Here is a 25,578-nt window from a genome sequence, read left to right on the forward strand (position 1 = left end):
TCTATTTTAATTGCCAGTGATGACATTGTACTTGGCACTGAGAGTACAATGGAGAATAAAACAGGCATGAGAAATCTTTACCTTCATTGAGCTTACATTCTAATATGGGAGACACAATAAATAAAAGGAAACAACATCAAAAAATTATTAAGTATGGTATCTGCTAGGAAGGAAACATGTAGAGTTCTAGGGTAAGGAACAATGAATTCCTACTTTGGATAGGGTGGTCATCCATTTGAGGGGTTTATATTTCAGCTGAGTGAAGAAGGGCACATGTGGGAGGCAACCAGTCGACATGTCTCTCTCACATCAATGTCTCTGTCTCTCTCTTTCCCTCTCTCTTTCTCTCTTCCTCCCCCTTTCTACTCTCTCTAAAAATTAATGGAAAAAATATCCTCAGGTGAGGAGCAGCAAAAGAAAGTTAGGTCTTTACTTTTTATTAGGTAGCTGAGGATCATTTTGTTTTGTAACTAAAGTCTCTTAATAATAGCATTGTAATGATTTGTTCACCTTTCTCATAAAATTAAAATGTTAATAATTTTTGTGTTTTAAAAATCAATAGGTTCGTCATAAAGCATCACAGAAGGTTTATGCTATGAAGCTTCTTAGTAAGTTTGAAATGATAAAAAGATCAGATTCTGCTTTTTTCTGGGAAGAAAGAGATATTATGGCCTTTGCCAACAGTCCCTGGGTGGTTCAGGTAAGCATACTAACTTTTATAAGTTTATTTCCTTCTTTTATAAGTGCTTATCATTCTTAATTATTGATTTTGTGTGCTAAATATCCTACATCTCCTTTACATAGTGACAGTGCAGTTATTTTTAATAAGATCTGATTTAATACGCTTGTTTAATGTTCCTAAGTAGTATGTCATATAGACATGACATACAATACTTACATTTTGTGTGTGGAAGCAAGTATTACTTGCAACTTTTTCTTTTTTAATTCCTTTATAAAGAATTGTGTTGGGTTGATTAAAAGTATGCCTACTCTTTGTTGTGATTTATGTAATAAAAACAATAATCGGACTATCTTAAAGGAAAAAAAGACTTCATGCAACAAGGATTTTGAAAATTCTGTTTCTACAGTCCTTTATATATTACCTATAATGTAAGACAGTCTTGAGGTTCCTAATTCAGCCTCATATTTGACTCTTAAGTAAGGAACTGATGTTCTATTTTATCTTCTTTTCAATTATATTCCTCACCGGCTTTGTCTAAAGATTTTTTATACTAATATCTAATTTTACAAACATTTTGAACAAATGTCATGAGTAAGGTTAGGTATATACCAATGCATGTTCAGAATGCTTAAATGATCTGGGAGTTTGATATCTTGCTTGTGGAAGGCAATTTGGATGTAAAAAATATTGCCACATTGATGAATATGTAATTTAAAAACTTATATTATTGCTTTTTTTTATTATGTTGAGCCTCAACCCTTCTCCTCCTCAATTTTTTTATTCAGTGAATAGAAATTCTGATAATGTGCAGCTAAAACTGATATATGATTATAACAAGTCATATATAATGGTAATTTACCTGATTAAGGAATAATTGTAATAAATTATTCCATTTTTAGCTTTAAATTGCTTTCATAGTATCAGAGTCATTGACATTTCTAGTTTATAATTTTGTAAATTGATATCTTTAATCTTTAATTCTGCTAAATGGACCTTTACAAAGTGTTCACTGGTATTGTGTGCTTGTGGCTATTGGAATGTCAGTGCTCTCAGGCATTCTCAGTGGATTGAGTCTGTACACACACACACACACACACACACACCCCTCTGTTTTTTTCTATGTCCACTGTAGATATTGAAAATCATAAGTTCACATTGATGCTTCTTAATCTAACTCCATAGGGTTCATTTTAGTTTTATTCCTCTTTGTATTTGTGACCTTTTTTCTCCAGTTGTGCGAAATGAGGCTTCCATTACCTTTAATACATTTAAATAGTTGATCGGTCCACCTGGTGCAGCCTGCATAACCAGTGTCTATCTTTGCTGCCCCAGTCTCCTCCATGAACCCCCACCCTCTTTTCTCTACTTGGGCTCTGATTCTTTCTTCCTGGATATCTCGTCCCTTCTCATCCCTTTTAGGCTCTCATATCCCTTGTCAGACTGCCCCTCTGCCTGGATGTCCTCATCACCCTGCTTGGGCCTTAGTAACCCATGGCAGCCATCCTCATGCAGGAACAGCCCTCCTTACACTGTAGAGCTCTGATACCAATGTGCAGCTCATCTTTTGACTCCTTTAATAACATGTTTTGATGAATAGAAATGTATAACTCTTATGTAGTACAATTTAATAAAAGTTTTATGATGAATAACCTTTGGTGCATTTAAGAATTTTTTTTATTATCTTGATAATATCCTACCTTAAATTTGATGAAGATAATCTGTTATGTTACTTTTTTAAATTTTTAAAATTGATTTCAGAGGGAAAGGGGGAGGCGGGGAGAGAGGAGAGAGAGAGAGAGAGAGAGAGAGAGAGAGAGAGAGAGAGAGAGAGAGAGAGAGAGAGAAAGAAACATCAGTAATGAGAATCATTGATTGGCTGCCTCTTGCACACCCCCCACTGGGGACTGAGCTCGCAACCCAGGCATGTGCCCTTGACTGGAATGGAACCCAGACCCTTCAGTCCGCAGGCCAACGCTCTGTCCACTGAGCCAAACCAGCTAGGGCTGTTATCTTTTTGACTTTTTGTTTTTTGCCTGTGATCACACCAGGATTGATTTTTTAAAATAGGGTGTTACATAAGGATTATGGGTGTGTGTTTTTGTTGTTTGTTTGTTTGTTTGTTTGTTTTTTAAGTGGAAGAGAGAAGGAAAGATAGAGACATCAGTGTGAGAGAAACACATCCATGGGTTGCCTCCTGCACAAGCCATGAACAGGGCCCAGGCCAGGAAGGAGCCTGCAACTGAGGTATATGCCCTTGACTGGAATCGAACCCGGGACTCTTGGGTCCACAGGCCGACACTATCCACTGAGCCAAACTGGGTAGGGCAAGGATTATGTTTTATTTGTTTCCTTGTGGATATCTAGTTGTTCCAACATCACATTGGGGAAAAAAAACAAAACAGTTTTCCTTTTCCTATTGGTATAGTTTGCCTCCTTTTGTAATACAATTGTCCATGTATGCATGGGTCTATATTGGGGTTTTCTGTTCCATTTAGTTGTTTTATTTGTCTATTCTTGCCACCAAGTACCACAGTGTTTTAATTAGTTCTTTTTAAATTGCTTGATATTGATTGAGCTTTTTAGATCTATGGGTTTAGAGATTTCATAAAATTTGGAAAAATTTTGGCCATTATTTCTTCAAGTATTTTTTTTCTGTCTCAGCTCTATCATACATAACTCTCAGCCTCTTTCTCAGCCTCGAGTTACACGTATATAATCTCCTTGGTGTTGCCCAGATAGTCTCTTTATTTGTTGTTTTATTTTTTTCCTCGTCTTTTGTTGTTGCTCTGCTGTGCCTCATTTTGTATTATTTGTTTGAGCTATGTCTTTAAGTTAACTTATCTTTTCTGCTACAGTGTTCATTCTAACTTTAATCCCATCCTACCTGGCTTCTTCATTTAGCAAAATTGTTACTGAGATTTATCCATGATGCAGTATATCAGTAATTCATTCCTTTTTAATGCTAAATAGTATTCCATTACATGATACATGATAATTTGTTTATCCATTCATCTGTTCAAGGACATTTGAGTTGTTTCCAATTTTTGTCCCTTGTGAATAAAGCTGCATTATTAAGTTACTTGCAGATCAACTCGTATAATTCAGTGATTTTTTTTAGGAAATTTACAGTTGTACACCTATCACTGAAATCTGATTTTAAAACATTTTTACTATCTCCAGATGATAACTTGTACCCATTTAGAGTTATTTTCCATCTTCCTCCCATCCCCAGGCAACCACTAATGTGCTTACTGTCTCTATAGATTTGCCTTTTCTGGATATTTCAGGGAAATGGAATATACAGTAGTTGTCTTGGATCTGGTGTGTTTCCCTTTGCATACTGTTTTGAAGTTCATGCATAGTGCAGTATGTGTTGTACTTCATTTCTTTTTAGTGCTAAATAATATTCCATTGTATGGTATGGAATAGTAAAGAATATATTCTCTTTGTCCCCAGTTCCTAAACACAGAACTTTTAAAATTGCTTGAATTTCCAGAGTGATAGGAGTGTCTTTGTTATGTTAATGAGGCAACTCCTGGTAGCCTTTTGATAGCTTTGAGATGAGATTGGTTGCCAGAAAGTACAAGCTGCTCAACCTCCAGGGAGGGGAAGAGAGTTGAAGGTTGAGTTTAATCACATGGCAATGATTTATTTAATGATGCCTATGTAATGAGACCCTAATTAAAATTCTGGACATTGGCACTCAGTGGAGCTTCCTGATTGGTTAACACATTGATGTGCAGAGTGTGATGCATCCTAATTCCACAAGGAAAAGGCACAGAAGCTGTGTGCTGTCTCCCAGACTTCACCCTATGTGCATCCTTGATAATAAACTGTGATCATAAGTATAGTGCTTCCCTCTAAGTTCTGTGAGTCATCCTGGTGAATTATTGAACCTTAGGGGGTTATGAAACTCCTGAATTTTTAGTCCTTTAGTCAGAAATGCAGGCCTGGGGACTCTGGAAGTATGACTAATGTTTGAAGTGAGGGCAGTCTTGTAGAAGACTGAGCTCTTGTGGGATCTGATGCTAACTCTAGGTGTTTAGCATCAGGATTGTATTGCAATATACCTGGTTGGATGGAAACACCGTATATGCATTATACTCAGTTTTGTTTGTCCATTTATGCCGGGGTCCAACCCCAGCAGGTCCAGGGGTCCCCAAAGGTGTGGATGGAGTCGGCGAAGAAGGAATGACACGGAGATGGAGTTCAGTTGATCAGCAGCCTAGCCAGGATCTCTAGCCAGGATCTCCAGCCAAGTTCTGGTCTGGATCTCCAGAGAGGTTCTGCTGTTTATTGTTTTGTTACATCCGTATTTATACCAATTGATTTTAATCCTGTCAATTTCTATTACAAAGGTTAGGGCGTTTCTTATCTCCATACCAGGGAGTAAAGATTATGTAGCTTAAGCATGATTGTTTGTAGTGATTAACTACCCGCCTGGCACTTAGTTAAGGAGTTTCATCCCCTCCCTAACTTCAGGGAAAAATTCCTACCTGGGGAAACAACCTTTCTAGGAGAGGCATCCCCTCCCTGACTTCAGGGAAAAATTCCTACCTGGGGAAACAACCTTTCTCGGAGAGGTGACCTTGGTTAAAACACACAGCGCTAAGGGGAGCAAACATATTAAGAACAGTATGCTATATACACCAGGTCCCTTGAAACATATGCTGTGCAGATGTTTCTATCCTGCAGCGACTGTGTCAAGCAGCAAGGATGGACCGGCTTCCGGCACATTTACTGATTGATAACATTTGAATTGTTTCAACTTTGGGACTGTTATAAATAGTGAACATTTGCATACATGTCTTTTATTTCATTTGTCTAGACCAGTGATGGCGAACCTTTTGAGCTCGGTGTGCCAGCATTTTGAAAAACCCTAACTTAACTCTGGTGCCGTGTCACATATAGAAATTTTTTGATATTTGCAACCATAGTAAAACAAAGACTTACATTTTTGATATTTATTTTATATATTTAAATGCCATTTAACAAAGAAAAATCAACCAAAAAAATGACACACGTGTCATAGGTTCGCCATCACTGGTCTAGACAGAGCATAAAAACTGCAAGATGAAGCATATCAGGGTTAAAAAACGACTAAAAGAAAACCCAGAGAGACTATCAGTTACCCATAGGACAACACCAAACAGATTACATATGTATAACTACAACCTGAGAAAGGGGTGGGGCAGAAGCTGAGAGAAAAAATACTTGAAGAAATACTTGAAGTTTTCCAAATTTGATGAAATCTATAAACCCGTAGATCTAAGAACCTTAATCAATATCAAGCAAGTTAAACAGAACTAATAAAAACACTGTGGTACTTGGTGGCAAGAATGAAAAAACAACAACAATTACATGGAATAGAAAACCCCAATATAGACTCATGCAAATATGGGCAATTTTGTTGTTTCTTGAATTGCTTTATCTGTATGTCATGGTACTGGTTTTTCTAAAATGTTGATTTCTTGGTTTTGTTCTCTTTGTGGAAACCTTTTCTGTTTGCAATTGCTTGCTTCTGGGTGGAGTGGGACATGTTTTAGGATGGAATATGGATAGCTTTCCTTCTGAATTTGTGATTTCTCTGTCTCTTGGAAGTTAGTAGCAACCTAGCTTGGTGTATTATTTCTCTGGTCCCAATGTCACTATTTTAGTGTGGATGCAGGTAGCACTGCCACTTGCTGCTTATTATGAGCAAGAAGATGGAGAAGGGAAGAGAGGAGAAGGACCTGTTCCAAATGTGACTACCAGCTGCTCCCTCTCCCAGTGGAATGGGGCTCGCTCCCTCTTCCTGTGGCCATTGAATCTGGTATCTTTTAGGTTTTTCTAAACTGCGACTACCTCCCCAGCTCCCTTCTTTGTGAGTTATGTGCAATAATTTGTTGTTTGTCTTATTCTTTTTCTCTTTTAAAAATATTTCTATTTAAATAGATTCCTATATTCTCCAAGAGGGAAAAATGATATGTTTATACATATTTTGTTAGTAAGTATGAAGAAGATACCCATATCAAAGTTTTGTCTGTTAACTATTTTTCCCTTAAAGATGTCCAAATCTAAAATCAAACATTTCATAAAATTCAAGTTGGTTTTGGATATAAAGTAATCTGTCTTTTTTTTCAATAATAAAAACAGTTTTGGGGTTTTGTTCTGTTTATGGTTTGAGTTTTCTTTCTTCTTAAAAATTCTTTTCCTTCCCATTTTATTTTTCAGCTCTTTTGTGCCTTTCAAGATGATAAGTATCTGTATATGGTAATGGAGTACATGCCTGGTGGAGACCTTGTAAACCTTATGAGTAACTATGATGTACCTGAAAAATGGGCCAAATTTTATACTGCTGAAGTTGTTCTCGCTCTGGATGCCATACACTCCATGGGTTTAATTCACAGAGATGTAAAACCTGACAATATGCTTTTGGATAAACATGGACATCTAAAATTAGCAGATTTTGGCACATGTATGAAGATGGATGAAGTAAGTTATAAGCAAGTAAAAAAATGCTGGGTTGTTTTTTAGAAACAAAAATAAAAGAAACACTTCAAATTGGGATTTTATAGTTTTAAACAAAGATAAATTTAGTTTTGCTTACTGTGTATGACTCAATGCATTTGTCCTCTCTCCTGCCAAAGCTGTGTCAGCAGTGAAGTTCTGTTGGTAGCAGTTTATATCACTTATATGAATAATAAATGAATTAGTTGCATTTATGTGTGGGTGTGTTTACATGCATCTTTTTCTCTTTATCTCTGCTATTTACCCAGACAGGCATGGTGCATTGTGATACAGCAGTTGGAACACCTGATTATATATCACCCGAGGTTCTGAAATCACAAGGGGGTGATGGTTACTATGGGCGAGAATGTGATTGGTGGTCTGTGGGTGTTTTCCTTTTTGAGATGCTGGTGGGTAAGTAAATATTTAACATTCTTTTTCAAAACCCATCTTATAACACTTTAGTTCTAGTTCACAAATTTTGGACTATAAGGAAATTAATTGCATGTGTCCTAGGGAAGAAGTAGAATTTATGAAAACTTTGAATTAGTAATGTCTGATATGACAGATTATTAATTGGAGAATTAAAACCAAACCTTATACTGCCAAGTTGAGTAAAATAGGAAAGGAAAGGAAAGGAAAGGAAAGGAAAGGAAAGGAAAGTATGCTGCTGGGAAATATTCCTCAAGTAGACCTTTTGAAATTGCTTTTGATGACCATCCAGTGTATGTAGCATTGATCTTGCTATATGCTTAGTATTATGGCATAGTATGACCTACTATGTTTTAGACCTTTGTCTTTGTAGTGTGTCTCTTTGTATTCACCATATGTTTCCAGGTAAACAGTCCATTCTCCCCACCTCTGGCCCGATCTGATGATGCATTAGGTGTGTCTTGTAATCATTTGAAAGTAGAATGTATTCTATTATTTGTGTAGATTCTCCAAACGATTTAGAAAATAATGTATTTTGTAGGAAGTCTCATAGCTCATTTGAAGAGATTTAAATTTCTGCGACTGTTCACAACCCTGAGAGATAAATGTACTGAGTTTAAATGACATTGATTTGCAGTATTCTGAGCTTGCTCTGGTGCTTGCTCAGGTTGGTTGGCACTGGAGTTCATTTAAAGGGTTCTGTTGCAATTAAAAATGGCACTAGAAGCCCAGCTGGTCTGGCTCAGTGGTTGAGCATCCATCCAGCAGCCAAGAGGTTACAGTTCGATTCCAGGTCAGGGCACATGCCTGGGTTGTGGGCTTGGTCCCTAGTAGCGGGTATGTAGGAGGCAGCCAATCCTTGGATGTCCTTCTCTCATCATTGTTTCTCTCTATCCCTCTCTCTTCCTCTAAAAAATAAATCAATAAAAACATACTTTTTAAAATGTCACTAGAAGAATCAAATTCAAAGCTTTCCTCCGTGCCCCTTTGAAAACAAATAAAAACTACTTACCTGAATACCCCTTTTGAAGTTTTGGATTGGCTGCTTGGGAAAGTCTGTCTTATACTAAAGTGACTTGTAGTTGAAGTATTCTAGCAGGACATTTAACCCTGTGGCTTTAGATGAGAACTGGCCAAAATGATACTTTTCAGCATTTTCTGTCTTTACACTTGTTTGAATATCTCTTTATCATAGTCATTAGTCAGCAGGAACACTGCACTGGGAGACCATTTCTGCCATTTTCAACTCTAGATTTGTGTCATTGTAGGCAAATCACATGTCATCTTCTGGGCCCGGCTTCCTCGTATCTATAATAATAAAAGCATAATATGCTAATTAGACCAGACAGCTGAACGACCTTCCCGATGAAGCTGGGGCTGCAAGGGCTGAGCCCCTTGCATGAATTTCGTGCATCGGGCCTCTAGTATAAAATAATAGGGCTGACCCTGGCCAGTGGGGCTCAGTGGTTGGGGTGTCACCCCAAGTACTGAAGGTTCTCAGGTTTGATTTCTGGTTAAGGGCATATGCCTGGGTTGTGGATTCATTCCCTGTCTCCTGGTCAGGGGGTGTGCAGGAGGCAACCAGTCGAAGTGCCTCTCTCACATCAATGTTTCTCTCTCTTTTTGTTCCTCTCTCCCTCCCTCCCTCCTACCTTCTCTGAAAAGCAGTGGGAAAAATATTCTCTGGTGAGGATGAATAGATAGATAGATAGATAGATAGATAGATAGATAGATAGATAGATAGCTGGTCTAATTCTTAGAGCTGCACTGTCTAGTCCAGTGGTTCTCAACCTTCTGGCCCTTTAAATACAATTCCTCATGTTACGACCCAACCATAAAATTATTTTCATTGCTACTTCATAACTGTAATGTTGCTACTGTTATGAATCGTCATGTAAATATCTGATATGCGGGATGGTCTTAGGCGACCCCTGTGAAAGGGTCATTCGACCGCCAAAGGGGTCGCAACCCACAGGTTGAGAACCGCTGGTCTAGTCTGTCATGATGAAAATGGTTTATATCTGCGTCCACTGTTCTAGGCACTGGCCACATCGAGCACTTGAAATGTGGTTGGTGAACTAGGGAAGTGATTTTTTCATTTGTTTAGTTGCAGTTAATTTAAATTGGTGCATGTGACTAGTATAACAGAGTTCTAGAGAATAATCTCAAAAAGCTGATCCGTGATCTAGCTTAAGCATTAGACAGGACTCTGATCTGACCTCACTTAGTAATCTTTTTCTTTAATTATTTAGTAAATTGTTTCCTGTCCCATTATTTAAAACTTCCTACAAAATTCTAGAGTTATACTTAGCCTTGATTTTTTTACTCATAAGGGTTGATGATTCATTGGTATGGTTAAAATTTAAATATATTGGTGTGCACCTTTTTGTTTTGTCTGAAACTTCTGGCCCATAACCATTCATTTTTTCATGCATGTGTCAAATTTAAACTTAATGTACTTAAATATTAGATGAAAAGTGTTTAATTTGCTTTCTCTATTACACTCAATGTCTTATTTCTTGGAATTTTAGGGGATACTCCATTTTATGCAGATTCACTTGTAGGAACATATAGCAAAATTATGGATCATAAAAACTCACTATGTTTCCCTGAAGATGCAGAAATTTCTAAACATGCAAAGAATCTCATCTGCGCCTTCCTAACAGAGAGGTAATATACATTGAATGTCTTTGTAGAGATGGCTCCTTTTACTTTTACATTTGTAGAAATGAAACTTATTAACGTATGAAATCAGTCTCTTTATCTAAATGCATTTAATTCTGGATTAGCCATTTTATTTTTATTTTTTTTTACTGCTAAGCTTGGTGTTGGGTTACTCTTAATCATTTTGTATGTGCAGCCTAATTGTAATTTAACTCTAACCTTAACCCTCATGTCTAAAATGAAAAAAATAATGCATTTGAGAGAAATAAAACTTTTGTATTATTCACATTTCCTCTAAGGTGGCTTGAGCCATGTTACCCTTGATTGTACAGTTTTTGTAAGGAGTATTTTGTGCAGATAAATACTGAACAGGTTATAATCTTAAAAACTGAGCTGGGAGTGCCTCCTTTCCAACCGGTTTTTATTTGCATTTGAATATGAACAAGTCTGTCCTAGTAATTCTATATTTCTTAAAACAAAATAGATGAACAGCATTTTGAAAACCTGCCTCAAAGAGAACAACTAGAAAGTTATTAAGAGTTTCTTCCTTGGCCTCTCCATTCAATTCTTCTCTGGTTTCTCTTCTATATTTGTGAGTCATCATATCAAAGCACCAACACATACAAGAGGGTACTTGCTCCCCCATCCAAATTTGACTTACTAGCTTTATGGTTTAAGGATATTATTTTACTCTTCTTGGAAATAATTTTATTCATCCATAAAATCATGGGATCAGAATAGATTAAAGTAAGGGCATTTGTAGCTCTAAAATGCTATGATTCCTTATGTTTGTTAGCTAGTTGCTATTATAAGAAATTCTATAGTGACTATCCTCATACAATCATCTTTGCATACTTTTTGTAGGATAAAATCTTAAAGATGGAATTCTGGGAATTGAGTGATGTTGCAAAATTGACCTAGAGAAGCCACATCAGGGAATATTTTCAACAATAATTTTTCCTCATTCTCATCAAACTGAATATTATGAATTTTTTCCTTTTTCCATCTGAAGCAAGAAAAGTTATTTTTATTGTTCCTCATTAAAGAGGTTAATCATTTTTACATGTTTACCAATCATTTGTAGAATAAAACTTTAAGATTTGTTAATTATATGATTAATGTACAATCCATGCTGTTAAACTCAAAACAAAACCTGTATCATGTTTTGACTTGATGGGATGATCATAATTTGTGCTGAAAGATCAAATATAAAATAGGATATAGCATATGTTATTGAAATGAGTATCATTCATGAAAGATTTGTCTTAGCAATTTATTGGGAGGGAGGTTGCAGGAAAGAATGATTGTAGGTAGAGAAAAGATATTTTGAAAATAATTTAATGCCATTAGTGTGGCTAGGAGCACTTCCCTCTAAAGTTTACAGTTTTTTCTCTTAAACATAACTCCAAGGCATATAAAAAAAAGTACTTTTTATTTTCAGTCTATTTTATTTTCATTTTTCATACAGTCTTAATTGGAGACTCAAAGGGTCAAAGAATGAAATTAACTTTTTTTGTATTCAGAGATATAATTTATCAGAGTAAATATGGATAGCTTCAAATATAAAATGTGATTTTTTTTTAAGAAGGGGAGAGATTTTTAAAATAATGGTTTTATTGGAAAGGTTTTGATAATTGTTCTGGGCCAAAAGTTAGATCTTCATCCATTTTGCGTCTTAAAGTTGGTTATGCAATTTTGACACACGTAGGTGAATTTTTTTATTTGAAAGTCTCATGTGTATTTTTTGTTTGGCACAAACTACTGATTGAAATATATTTCACTTTCCATGACATTTCCTATATACACCAAAGTCTTCTTTATCTATAGAGATTATATATTATAAAATTGAGATTGCTTTTTCTTGAGAAACATTTATGCTATACTTTTAAAAAAGATATCTCAAACTCATTTGTGATCCTTATGTTGATTATTGTCTAGATAAAAGGTTAATGTTGTCGTCTTTTCATAACCTTTTTACATAATCTTTAACTGCATCGTAGGGAGGTACGACTTGGGAGAAATGGGGTAGAAGAAATCAAACAACATCCTTTCTTTAAGAATGATCAATGGAATTGGGATAACATAAGAGAGAGTAAGTCAATACATTTAAATATTTCCATTCCACATTTTAAATTGATTCTTAATTTGAATTAAGAAGCATATTTCATATACTTAATACTAATTTTAAAATTGGGAGTTCCATTTCATATTTGTTCAGTGGCAATATTTATAACTAAATTCATATTACCTCAGTATTTTAGCAAACTAAGCATACGATAAATATGTATTTATTAGCAATATTTCCCAATACTTTTATAAAAACATAGGTTTCTTTATTTTTCATGTTAAATTTGATGGATCTCAATAATTTTCAGAAAGGGGAAATATAAACTTTTAATTTGAAGAGTAAGAAATACTTAAAGAATATAGAAAAATGAAAACCAAAGAATGTATATGCAACATATTGCTGTTTGTAATTTTAATGCCTAGAGTAATATCATATTGCTTTTTTTGTTTAATTGGTTTATCTGTATTTAAAACTGCTTTAAGGAAAAAAAAAATAAAACTGCTTTAAGGTAGTAATAAAATACTTAAAAATTTTAATTCTTTGAAATGATAAAATGTTACTAAAATTTTCTATAGTAAATCATAGATATGTTATTAATTATATATTATTGTACAGCATGTTAATATTAATATAATATATTGTTCATAATGCAAAACGAAATAGGGGTAGTTTATTTTTTTATTATGAGTGAAATAATTTCTTTCTTTTAATAGCGGCAGCTCCAGTAGTACCTGAACTCAGCAGTGACATAGACAGCAGCAATTTTGATGACATTGAAGATGATAAAGGAGATGTAGAAACCTTCCCAATTCCTAAAGCTTTTGTAGGAAATCAGCTGCCTTTTATAGGATTTACCTACTACAGAGAAAATTTGTATGTGATTTGTTTGTTACATTTTTATTGTTTCAGAGTCTAGCTATAAAACATTGTCTTACTTTGGGACTGGATTGTTTTAAAAAGTATTAATTTGTTTTAAACTTTGAGTTTTTCTAAAAGGACTATCAAAAGAGTTATTTTTAATTTCATTTTATTTCTCTAATGCTATATGACATTCATTTACAAATGAATGCAAGGCAATGCTCTATATTATTTTGGGCTACAGATAAGACCAAATACCTGTTTTTGAAGATTGTCAACTAATGAGGGATATGAGAAGGTTATATACTCATAATGAAAGGTAGAATGTGATATTTGCTCTAAGAAAGGGACCCAAAACATCTAAGATGCTTTGGAAGAAAAATAAGTCATGTTTGTTTGGGTTGAGGGTAGGGAGAAGTTAGGCAAGACCTCAAGGCAGAGATGGCATGTTAGCCAAATTTAAAGATAAGAAAGGGTTTTTTGAGTGGCCGAGATGTGGGGAGGTGAGTAGTGGAAGCAGAGTTTGGAATGTAAGCATACATTGAGAGCAGAGTAGTGTAATCCAGTGGGGCTCAAACATAGGATATATATTAACTGGCTTATGACCATTTGGAGGACTTGATAAGACTGTGGCTTTCTTGCCCAAATCCATCTAGCACAGAGCCTGGCACAGGTCATTCAATACATGTTGGTTGACTGAAGTGATTTTTGGGGGTAAGATTAGAGAATAGATTGAAGTTGGAGTTTAGGGGAAGAATAATGCAATAGATGATTGTTATGTGCTAAGGGACTTTTGACTTTATAGGCAGTGAGGAGCCACTGAAGTGTTAAATAGTTGAGTGAAGCATTAAAGACATTGGAGAAACTCTTTGGTCCTTCCATGTGTAATGATGAGGGTGACCAACCATTATGATTTTCCCAGGACTAAGTAGTTTCCTAGAATGTGGCGTGGGACTTTCATCCTAAAACATTTTTTCTCTTTAAAACTTATAAAATCCAGGCAAACCAGGAAGACTTGGTCACCTGTTACCAGTAGTGTTCTCAAAACTATCGTAATGCTGACTAAAATGAAGGTATCCGTGCCAGGAGAATCCCACGAATGTTTATAGGCAGTGAGGAAGGACCCAATTAAGAGAGAGATTGACAAAAGTGATCATTTTATGTGTTAAGCCCTTATCTTTGAAAAGGAGGACAGAAGTCTCTTTCTAGAAAATGTCTAGAAAAGAAGAATAAAATAGTTACAGAACTTGAGATGAAGAGGAAGCAAGTATAGTTTCATTTAGAGACTCCAATCTCAACAGTGTTAAATAACAGAATATCTGGTAAGAGTGAGAGGCAAGAAAAGTTTAGCATTTTATTTTTTATTATTTTTAATATATTTCTTTATTGATTTCAGAGAGAGAGGGAGTGAGAGAGAGAAACATCAATGATGAGAATCATTGATCGGCTGCCTCCAGCATGTCCCCTACTGGGGATCGAGCCCGAACCCAGGCATGTGCCCTTGGCGAGAATCGAACCTGGGACTCTTCAGTCCACATGCCAACGCTCTATATCCAGTGAGCCAAACAAGCTAGGGCAAGTTTAGCATTTTAAATGATGGAAAGTCTAAATATCCAGAGGGGAAAATGTTGCTTCATTTAAAATAAATTGAAGTGGAAAGACAAAGATCTTGGTGATTATAATTTAATTCTGAGAAGAAGTTGGTATTAGAAAATTGATTAAAATTACATGTAAAATAATTTATTTTCCTGCCTTTTCTTCTAGGTTATTAAGTGACTTTCCATCTTGTAGAGAAAATGATTCAATACAAACAAGGAAAAATGAAGTATGTACAAATTTTACTTCTCTATTTTAATCACATGTCCAAATATTTTAGTAATGTCCATGCATTTTTAAAAGTTTCTTTGATGCTACTTTTTGAATCATTAGATGGTATTCTTTATTGCAATATAGTTCAACATAACATTGAACTAATTAATTTCTTTGACAAATGTCATTGTGTAAGATACAATGGCTAGTAAAACGATGAATTATACACGGCTTTAGGCTTAGTTTTAATACCAAACATGACAGTAGGTTAATGAACAGCTATAATACCAGTTACAAAATGTTATAATCTTAGTTCTATAAAAGTACAGAAAATAAGTTGTAAAAGTATAGAAATAGTGGAGAGATTCAAATTTTGAGTATTTAGCAATAAATTCATATAAAGGATGATTTTATCAAACAGTTACAGTATTTTGTGAGGCTAACCATTTTTCTCTTCAAAACTTATAAAATCTAAAATATTTGGTTGAATAACTTTGATACAGTTTGTGTTTTAGGAATTTGATAAAGCAAAACAAGCATTTTAATATTTTCTGTTTTTTTTTTCTTTGTTTTAAATAGGAAAGTCAAGAGGTATGTTGATGTCATATATCTTGGAAAAACTGAGACAACAGACTCATTACTCTAGCAGTGGTTTGATATAGCCTTATTCCACTTAGCATTTGGAACACTATATCTCCCAACAGAAGTTCTCAACCTTTTTTCTACCAAGTATCCCTTTTATTATTGCTCCTATGGATCTGTCATTTAAAATGTATATTATGTATTTTTATGATTTCATTTATCAAAGACATAATTGGCAGCAATTAGCATGTGACAACTAGTGTGATCAAATTATATTAATGCAATAGTAATTACATTTAACTAGTTCATTGGTCTGTATATTCTTATTAGGGGAAAAATATAGTTTTGTTTAAGGTATATGAAATTTTTTAAAACCTTGGAGAACCTAATCACTAGAAAGAATAGTGGGAAGAATATTGGCCTTGGAATCTCAAAGACTTAGGTTGAGTGTTTTTGTTCTGCCACTTATTAACTATATTGTCTTGGCCCAGTTATTCATCTTTTTTGGATTTTAGTTTCTTTATTGAGTAGGTATAGTACTACCATCTTTTTAGGGCTTTTTTTTAGGATTAATGAAACCACATTTGTCAAGTGCCTGCCACTGTTCCTAAGACATGAAAAGAACTCAAAAGTTAAAGCCTTTATAAAAGTAATAATGCTCCAAAAGTGGATTATTTAATACTTTCTGTAACTTTAGTTTGCTTACAGACTGACAGATGTAGCCTAGAAAGGAGACAACCGATCAATGATTCTCTCTCATCATTGATGTTTCTACCTCCCCCTCTCCCTTCCTCTGAAATAAATAAAAATATATTTTTTAAAAGAATGACAAGATGACTTGTAACTCATTATTTGTCATTTACTCAATAAAATTATTGATTATAACTCTTTACAGTACGGTGCCCAGCACTGTAGAAAGATATAAAGAAGAACTTATATTCTTATTTTTAAGAATACTAGTATATTTGAGCATGCTCAATCAAATTTTCTGAATATTTGTTTTGTATATAGGCCTTTTATAAGCACAAATGGTAATAGTATTTTTACATAAATAATCTGCAGAAGAACAGTGGAGGCTATCCTTTATTCCTAATGAATGAGAAACTTGTGTCAGAAGGTTCTTATTCACATGTTTACGTAGTGTGGTTGTACATACATGTTTACTGTCCTAGACAGAAAGTAAGAGATGGGGGATTGCCCCCTGTCAATAAAAGCCACATTAGAAGGTATAAATATGGTACCACTATAGAGGAGATTAAATTAAGCTAAAAGAAAAGAGAAGCTTATCATTGTTTTCTTTAAGCCTCTCATCTTTTAAGTGTGACCAAATTTTATAATTATAATTTCTTTTCTGACAGATTCAGAAAAAACTATACACATTAGAAGAACACCTTAGCACTGAGATACAAGCAAAAGAGGAAATAGAGCAGAAGTGCAGGTATATTTTGTAGATAATTGAATAGTATATTATAAAATTTAAGTTTAAACATATTACTAAAAATGTAATTATATGATTATTTTTAAATTTATACTAAATTATTTTATTGTAAATTAGGAGTAATTTTATTTACAGTTTCTTTTGAAATTCTTTAGATCTGTTAATACTCGCCTAGAGAAAGTAGCAAAGGAGCTAGAAGAAGAGGTAAAGTTGCTCTACACTTTTATTTAACATTTTTGTTTATAAAAAGTTTTGATTCCTAGTGTTCTCTTGGTACCATATTAATATACATCTTGGTTTATGATAAAATCTACCAGTAGCATGGGTGGATAGGACTAAAATTATAGGATAATCATGATAATAGGCTTCATTTTTGTTGTGTTTTTGCAAAACTTGAGTTAATTTAGCATGTGTAGATATTTAAAGTAAAAAAAAAAATTGCATTTGTATTAATGACATGGCTTAAAAACAGAAAGTGACCATTGTTTCTTTTTTAAAATTTTTATTCCTAACATTTTTGACCCATGCTTTTATCACGTAAAAATGGTTCAGTGGTGACAGAATGTTATCGACAGTTTGACTTTCAATAGTAAACAAAACACAGTGTTAAGAGTAGTGTGCTATTTTTAAAATATGGAAAACAGTATTGTAGTTTTAATAATATAGCAGTTACAGCTTTTTATGTTTTCTTATCTGCTTGAAATAATTGAAATAGTTTTTGTTTTATTATAATTTTTATACATGCTTTTTTCTGATAATAACTTGAAGCACTATTTCAGATTACCTTAAGGAAAAATGTGGAATCAGCATTAAGACAATTAGAAAGAGAAAAGGCGCTTCTTCAGCACAAAAATGCAGAATATCAGCGGAAAGCCGATCATGAAGCAGACAAGAAACGGAATTTGGAAAATGATGGTTTGTGGTATAGAATATTAAATACCAAGAAAAAAATTAAGTGTGTGTGTATGTGTGTGTTATGTTGACTCTTGCCACTGAAATGCTTTTTATCATAGTTAACAGTCTAAAAGATCAACTCGAAGATTTGAAAAAAAGAAATCAGAACTCTCAAATGTCCACCGAGAAAGTGAATCAGCTCCAGAGACAAGTAAGTTGATCTCAGTTTGTAATAAGGATATTGAATTTCGTTTATGACTGCCCATTAACAGCTTTGTCAGTGTTACTAGAGGATTTTACCTCTAATTTTAAAGTGAAATCATTAAGAAGTATTTTCAGGTATTTGTTTATTTTAAGTACTTTGTAATGGGGTAAGAAATTGAGGTATTTTCATCATATACACCTGTGTTTGTTTGTTTGTTGTTGTTTGATTTGAATGGAATGACAGCTGGATGAAACCAATGCTTTGCTGCGAACAGAATCTGATGCTGCAGCCCGGTTAAGAAAAAGCCAGGCAGAAAGTTCAAAACAGATTCAGCAGTTGGAGTCTAACAATAGAGATCTACAAGATAAAAATTGCCTGTTGGAGACTGCCAAGTTAAAACTTGAAAAGGAATTTATCAATCTTCAGTCGGTTCTAGAATCTGAAAGGAGGGACCGAACCCATGGATCAGAGATAATTAATGATTTACAAGGTATTAACATAGATATTGCACTTGAATTCATCTTAATGATTTATATTTTGGAAATAATTTTAGATGATGGATAATGTACTGGAGTAGCACATTTCTGAATATGTAAAGTTAGGGTATTAGAAGTACATTAATATGAAATTTTGTGAGCAAAAGATTTACTTTCAAATAGTTTGAAGTATTTTAAGTATCAAGCTGCCTCCCAAGGTCGTAGATTGGGTTCCAGTTGCATTAACTATAAAGCAATATCTCAACTATATCATCTACACCAACAATTATAAAACTTCTCCTCATAAATACCAATTTCAAAGTATGAGGTGACATCCAAATTTTTTACTCTTAACATATATGTGTGTGTGTGTGTGTATATATATATATATATATATATATATATATATATATATACACACATACATACATACATACATACTAGAGGCCCGGTGCACAAAAATTTGTGCACTGGGCGGGGGGGGCGGGGGGGAAGGGCCCCTCAACCTGGCCTGCGCCCATTCACAGTCCAGGACCCCTTGGGGGATGTCCACCTGCTGACTTAGGCCCATTCCCCGGGGGATCAGGCCTAAGCTTGCAGTCAGACATCCTTCTGGCAGCCAGGGAGCCCTCAGGGGATGTCCGACTAAAGGCTTTGGCCCCCAAGGGATCAGGTCTAAACCATTGGCCATTCTTAGTGCTGCCACGGAGGTGGGAGAGGCTCCTGCCACCACCACTGTGCTGGCCAGCCATGAGCCAGCTTCTGGCTGAGTGGCACTCCCCATATGGAAGTGCACTGACCACCATGGGGCAGCTCCTGCATTGAGCGTCTGCCCCCTGATGGCTAGTGCACATCATAGCAACCGGTCATTCTGCCGTTCAGTCAATGTGCATATTAGCCTTTTATTATTATTATATAGGATGTCCCTGTTTCCCCCCTTTTGACCCCTCTACCCAGCTCTTACCCCCCACTTCTCTCGGGCCATCACCATACTGTTGTCTGTGTCCATGGGTTGTGCATATATTTTCTTTGGCTAATCCCTTCTTTAAATTCACTTCTTAAAATTTTTATTTTCAGATAAGTGCTTATAACTGCACTATTACATATTTTCTATTATATCATTTTTAGAATTAAGATATTTTTTAATTGAACCCTTGTAAATTTTAGCACAATTTAATAAATTATGCTAGAAGCAATTAGGAGATTTTTAATGTAATGCAGATACATTTCAATTAATATTTTATTTTTAATTTTTTAATACTTTAATTTGAAATAATCTCATACATGTAAAAAAAACTATTAAATACTACAGCACATTTTTTAAAAAATATATTTTACTGATTTTTACAGAGAGGAAGGGAGAGGGATAGAGAGTTAGAAATATCGATGAGAGAGAAACATCGATCAGCTGCCTCCTGCACAGCCCCTGCTGGGGATGTGCCCACCAGCAAGGTACATGCCATTGGCCGGAATCGAACCTGGGACCCTTCAGTCTGCAGGCCGACACTCTATCCACTGAGCCAAACTGGTTAGGGCTCTACAGCATATTATATGTACCCTTCACCCAATTTCTTAGGTGTTAATAATTTAAAGATAACCGTTATACAACTAACAAAATTTGGAATATATTTTTCTTATAATCTCTTTAATGTTACTTAATCCATTTTACTTTGTTTTTGTTAATCTTCACCCAAGGATATTTTTCCATTGAATTTTAGAGAGAGTGAAGGGAAAGGGAGAGACACATTGGTTGGTTGCCTCCTGCACATGCTTTGATAGGGACTGGGGATCAAGCCAGCAACTGAGGTACATGCCCTTGACTGGAATCGAACCTGGGACCCTTCATTCCATGGGCTAATGCTCTATCCACTTAGCAAAACAGGCTGCAGCTTAATTCATTTACTTTTAATCTATATGTGTCTTTATATTTAAAGTGGGTTTTGTTTTTGATTCACCCTCATAATCTTTTAATTGGTGCATTTATGCCACTGACTTTCAGAGTACTTACTGATAGAGTTACTACCATATCAGGCGGCTTCTGGGGCCGGCCCGCCCTGGATGGCGGCACGCTGGCGGCTCGTGCTGTCCCACCCTGCCTGCAGTATGCAAATTAGCCGCCATCTTTGTTGGTGGTTAATTTGCGTATCGCGCTGATTAGCCAATGGGAGGTGTGGCGAAGGTACAGTCAATTACCATGTTTGTCTATTATTAGATAGGATACACATACACACTTTGTGGATTTATTGTTCTTTTAAATGTTGCAATATTAGGTAGAATATCTGGCCTAGAAGAAGATGTAAAGAATGGCAAAATCTTATTAACAAAAGTTGAGATGGAGAAGAGACAACTTCAGGAGAGATTCACTGATTTGGAAAAGGTAAAACATATTAATCTTTATATTTGTGTAAGAGTTTCAGATTGGAAAACTTACTCTAAAATAAGAGAAACCATTTATTACTGCGTACTTATGGATTCTTATATTTAGACTTGGTTCTGTAGACTAGGGACATATATATATGTGTGTGTGTATATATATATATGTATTTTTTCATATGTACATATTTTTTAATCTTCACCTGAGGGCATGTTTCCATTGATTTTAGAGAGAGAGGATGGGAGAGAGAGAGAGAAACATCGATGTGACAGAGATGCATCAGTCGGTTGCCTCCAGTACGCATCCCAGTGGGGGATCGAACCCCAACTTGGGTATGTGCCCTGTCTGGAAATTGAGCCTGCAACCTTCTGGTGTATGGGACAACTCTCTAATCAATTGAGCCACACTGGCCAGGGCAGGATATATATTTCTTAAGGTTGCCATAGCCCTACATAAGCAGCTCTTAGTATGTTAGATGCTTATGGAGGGACTCTCCTGGAGTGTGTATAATGAGGATGCTTCTCTCTAGAGGTCCAAGGAAAACTCTCATTTTCTCTTATAACAGGTCATAAAAATTATACATAGTTACGACTTTTGGCATTCAGAAGTTTTTCTTTAAAAATACTATAAGCTAGGGATAATTTCTAGACTCTGTGAAGTTAATATTTTATTCTGTTTACTCATTTCAAGTATTTAGTATGTTCTATGTGGTAGAAATATCAGGATGCAGTCTGTACTTTTAACAATTTTACAGTCTAATGGGTAATTTCTAAAGCAATAGTAACTCAGAGATAATTATAAGGCAGTATGGTAAATAGAATGATAGAGGTATGGACAAGGGACGGAGTAGGTGCACAGGATGAATTCCTGACCTGACAGGGCAGGGTTGGTTGACAGGGCACATTGTGAGTTGGGGAGGAAAGCATGAGCAAGGCACAGAGGGTGGAAAATAAAAAAGGTCTAGTCTGTTTAAGTATAAACTGTTCAATATTTCTGGAGTATAGAGCAGGGGCAACAAATTTCAGTCTTTTAAGGGAAAGACAGTAAATACTTTAGGCTTTGTGGGCTTTAATGTCTCTGTTGCAACTACCCAGTTTTGCTGCAATACATAAAGGAGTGGGCATGGTTGTGTCCAATGAAATTTTTAAAAAATGGCAGGCCAATACAGTCCTCCTGTAAGAGTGAGAATTTAGTGGCTAGAGTGAGGCTAGAGAGCTAGGCATGAGCTAGATCATGCAAGATTTTGAATATTCTGTTAAGAAACTTAGTTTCTTTAAGTACTGGACTGGCCACTGAAGATCCTTTTTATTTTTTCCCTTTTAATTGATTTCGGAGAGGGAGAAAGAGATAAACATCAGTGATAAAGAGAATCATTGATTGGCTGCCTCCTGCACGCCCCTCCCCTCCCCCCGCACTGGGGATCAAGCCCGCAACCCAGGCATATGCCCCTCATCGGAATCGAACCTGGGATCCTTCGGTCTGCAGGCCCACACTGTATCCACTGAACCAAACCGGCTAGGGCGCTGCTGAAGATCTTTAAGTTGGTAGATCACTGTATATCAGGAGGAGAACAGATTTGAGGAGGATAAGACAAGTCAGACTCTTTCAGTATTCAGATAATGGAGACTTTTCTAGTGCAATGGTTAAAAGGATGGGAACTAGAGGTGAATCTGAGAAATAATTTAGTAAAGGAATATTTGGCAGCAATTAGTAATTGGTTAGATGTGGCATGTGAGTAGTATAGTACTCAAGGATGAGTTCAGGTTCCTACTTTGTGAAGAAATATGGAATAGTGCCATTAATTTATTTTAAAGAAAGGAAAAATAGCTCTTTTAGAGGAAACAATGATAAATCAATTTTAGTCCTAAGTGTGAGGGGCCTGTGAAACAGCCAAATTAGGATATCTATAAAGCAGTAAGTTATGGTAATAGAAGCTAGAATTATTTGCAAGTCATCGGTATAGAAGTAGCTAAAATCATGCAAATGGAAGAGCCCATCTGGGAAGAATTTGTTTAGAGCAGTAGTTTTTCAGGACAGAGACTTGTGAATTATTAGTTTGAAAAAATTATTTCAGCATTAAATATTTTACTTAAAACACAAAAGAAATATCTATATTTATGGTACAAACTATAGAAAATAGAATTAGGAAATCTTTCGAGGACATATAGAAAATAAACTGATTTCTGTTATTAAAGATTCTCAACTTAAAACATGTCTCCTACATGTTGAAGATAAGTGTGAATGGTAGAGGATCCTGAGATCTTTTAAGATAGAGCAAAAGGAAACATTTGATATGTTTTATTTTATTTATTTTATTTTTTTTTTAAATATATTTTATTGATATGTTTTAAAAGTTTAAGATATAATAGTATAGGAAGAGGAGAAGCATTGGCTAAAGAACACTGCCTCCAGCAAACACCAATGTTTAAGTCTACCAGACCTGAGGCCCTGAACCTAACTGTCCCCTATACCTGGGCTCCTGAGCATTAAAGAGAAAAAACCAACATGATATAGAAAATTGTTAGTTACATGCAAACAAGTGGTTAGAATAAGATGGAACTTGGAGACATTGTAGAAAATAGGTCTACGCATTTTTTTCACGTACTTGGCAAAGTACCGAAAATTAGGTATAGCGGCAGATTCGGAAATTACCGAAAAATCGGTATAGCGGTCTGGTAGGGTTAAGCAGTGATTTGGGGGTAAACTTCACAAGCAACAGAAAAGATGAGAGCAGAATGGGGAGAACCAAGTGAATTCAGTGTCAGGTAGGTCAAGGAAGTAGTTTCAAGGGCAACAGTGAGTTCAAGTGAGATAAAGACTGAAAGGTGTCTGTTGAATTTGATATTGAAAATATCATTGGTCACTTTATTGAGATCAAACCATCTCAATACAGATCTCAGAATAGTAGAGCGGAGTTGTGGGAGGTTAATATAGTGGGAAGAGAACTGGTAGAGTTATGTAGATTACTTATACAATTTTAATGAGTAGAAAAGGGGAAATATTGGACATTCTTGGTAAGTGTATTTAAAAAACCTTTGTAAGCTTTTGAAATTGTCAACAGTCTATTTGTTGATAGCTGCCATTTTCATGTTTAATAGGAAAAGAACAACATGGAGATAGATATGACCTATCAACTAAAAGTTATACAGCAGAGCTTAGAACAAGAAGAAGCTGAGCATAAAACTACAAAAGCACGGCTGGCAGATAAAAATAAGATTTATGAATCTATTGAAGAAGCTAAATCAGAAGCCATGAAAGGTATGCATTTTTATAAGAGGGTTTTCTAGCATCATCTTACTACGAATTGATTCTGTATTCAATTCTTTGATTTTGAAAATATTTGTTTATATTTCATTGCCAAATACTGGAGGAGAAACACTATTAGGGAAGCTTTACATATATAACTCCACCTTCCCCTTTAGCAATAATTTCTAAGACAGGAAGGCCCCCAAAAATTACTAGATTAAAGAGAAATTACTATTTTCATGATATCGGAAATGACAGGAATGCAGAATGTGAAGTTCTCAGATTTGGGGGGATATGCTTTTTTTTAATACTTAGTTTAACATTCCATCGGCTTATGTTTCTTGCCACTTTCTTCAAGATAAAGATTTTAAAATAATAGCTGAACTAACTAGAATAGAAGCTCACTAAGTATTTTGAGCTCTGGCATGATGAAGGTATTAGTTAGATTTGGTCAAAACCTTACAATACTAATGAATATAGGGTAAAATTAACAAAATTAACTTTTTCATAAACCAGCTTGTATCTTGGAATTGTTTTAAGCTAATTACTTGTTTTCCAAACTGTGTTTATAATTATGATGGATTTGCAGTTACAAAGGAAATCAATATTCTTATGAAAGATTCATAAAACTCTTAATAGAAACTTTATTTCATATTGAAATATAACATTTATGAATAACTTAGCAAAAAATAGGCTTATAATTATTTAATGTATTCATGGTGGAGATTTTTTGGTTGATATTACTTTAAGGCACTAATTCAGGATGATAAGAGATGAAATGGCTCTTTTTCTGTCTGTGGCCTAGAAGACAGATAGGAATTTCTTTTGGAGTATAATTTGGTGCAATAAAATGCAAACATTTTTTTACATTTGTAGTGCACAATGTGTGACTAGCACCCAAAACAAGGTATGGAATCTGTCTTTTCATCACCTCAACAAATCCACGTATCACTTACGCCTCTTTTTATTTTTTCTCTGTCTACATTAGGGTGATTGTTTTTTTAAAATGTGTATATTCATTCATAGGTTATTCTCTAAACTGATGAAAAGAAATTCAGTATAATAATACCTGCCATTTTTTTTCAAACTCCTTGTTATAACACTAACATAAGATACATGATGACGTTAGTATTTGAAGGAGTGCACAAAACGTAAATGTTATAGGTGGTGATCAAACCTGGCTCTAAAGCCTTGGATCTTCTCACTGCAGATCATTGCCTCCGTTGATTAAGAATATGCCTTCACCATCAATGAATTACTAGCTATGTGACTTTGTCTGGTTACATAACTATCTGTGCCTTGTTTCCTACAAAGGGGCAATTAAAGTATTAGGTTGTTGTGAAAACCAAGTTCAGTGATAC

At 35.1% G+C, this 25,578-nt stretch overlaps 1 protein-coding gene across 7 annotated transcripts in view; it reads left to right on the forward strand.

Annotated features, from left to right (window-relative positions):
- The window catches only part of ROCK2 (Rho associated coiled-coil containing protein kinase 2), an 88,878-nt gene that overhangs the window by 40,164 nt on the left and 23,136 nt on the right, over positions 1-25,578 (forward strand). For all 7 annotated transcript variants that reach the window (XR_004971937.1, XM_036335319.1, XM_036335317.1 and 4 more), the window contains exons 4-18: positions 563-700; positions 6,896-7,156; positions 7,441-7,585; positions 10,135-10,273; positions 12,268-12,359; positions 13,049-13,208; positions 14,958-15,018; positions 15,582-15,593; positions 16,943-17,022; positions 17,178-17,226; positions 17,802-17,937; positions 18,036-18,127; positions 18,365-18,611; positions 20,868-20,974; positions 24,070-24,229. Coding sequence is in view for 6 of the 7 variants with exons in the window: in XM_036335319.1 (XP_036191212.1) it covers positions 563-700; positions 6,896-7,156; positions 7,441-7,585; positions 10,135-10,273; positions 12,268-12,359; positions 13,049-13,208; positions 14,958-15,018; positions 15,582-15,593; positions 16,943-17,022; positions 17,178-17,226; positions 17,802-17,937; positions 18,036-18,127; positions 18,365-18,611; positions 20,868-20,974; positions 24,070-24,229 (1,879 nt within the window). In the remaining variant the exon portion in view is untranslated. The remainder of the gene's footprint in view (positions 1-562; positions 701-6,895; positions 7,157-7,440; positions 7,586-10,134; positions 10,274-12,267; positions 12,360-13,048; positions 13,209-14,957; positions 15,019-15,581; positions 15,594-16,942; positions 17,023-17,177; positions 17,227-17,801; positions 17,938-18,035; positions 18,128-18,364; positions 18,612-20,867; positions 20,975-24,069; positions 24,230-25,578) is intronic.

This window comes from Myotis myotis, unplaced genomic scaffold (genome assembly GCF_014108235.1).
Source record: "Myotis myotis isolate mMyoMyo1 unplaced genomic scaffold, mMyoMyo1.p scaffold_m19_p_14, whole genome shotgun sequence".
Lineage (NCBI taxonomy): Eukaryota > Metazoa > Chordata > Mammalia > Chiroptera > Vespertilionidae > Myotis > Myotis myotis.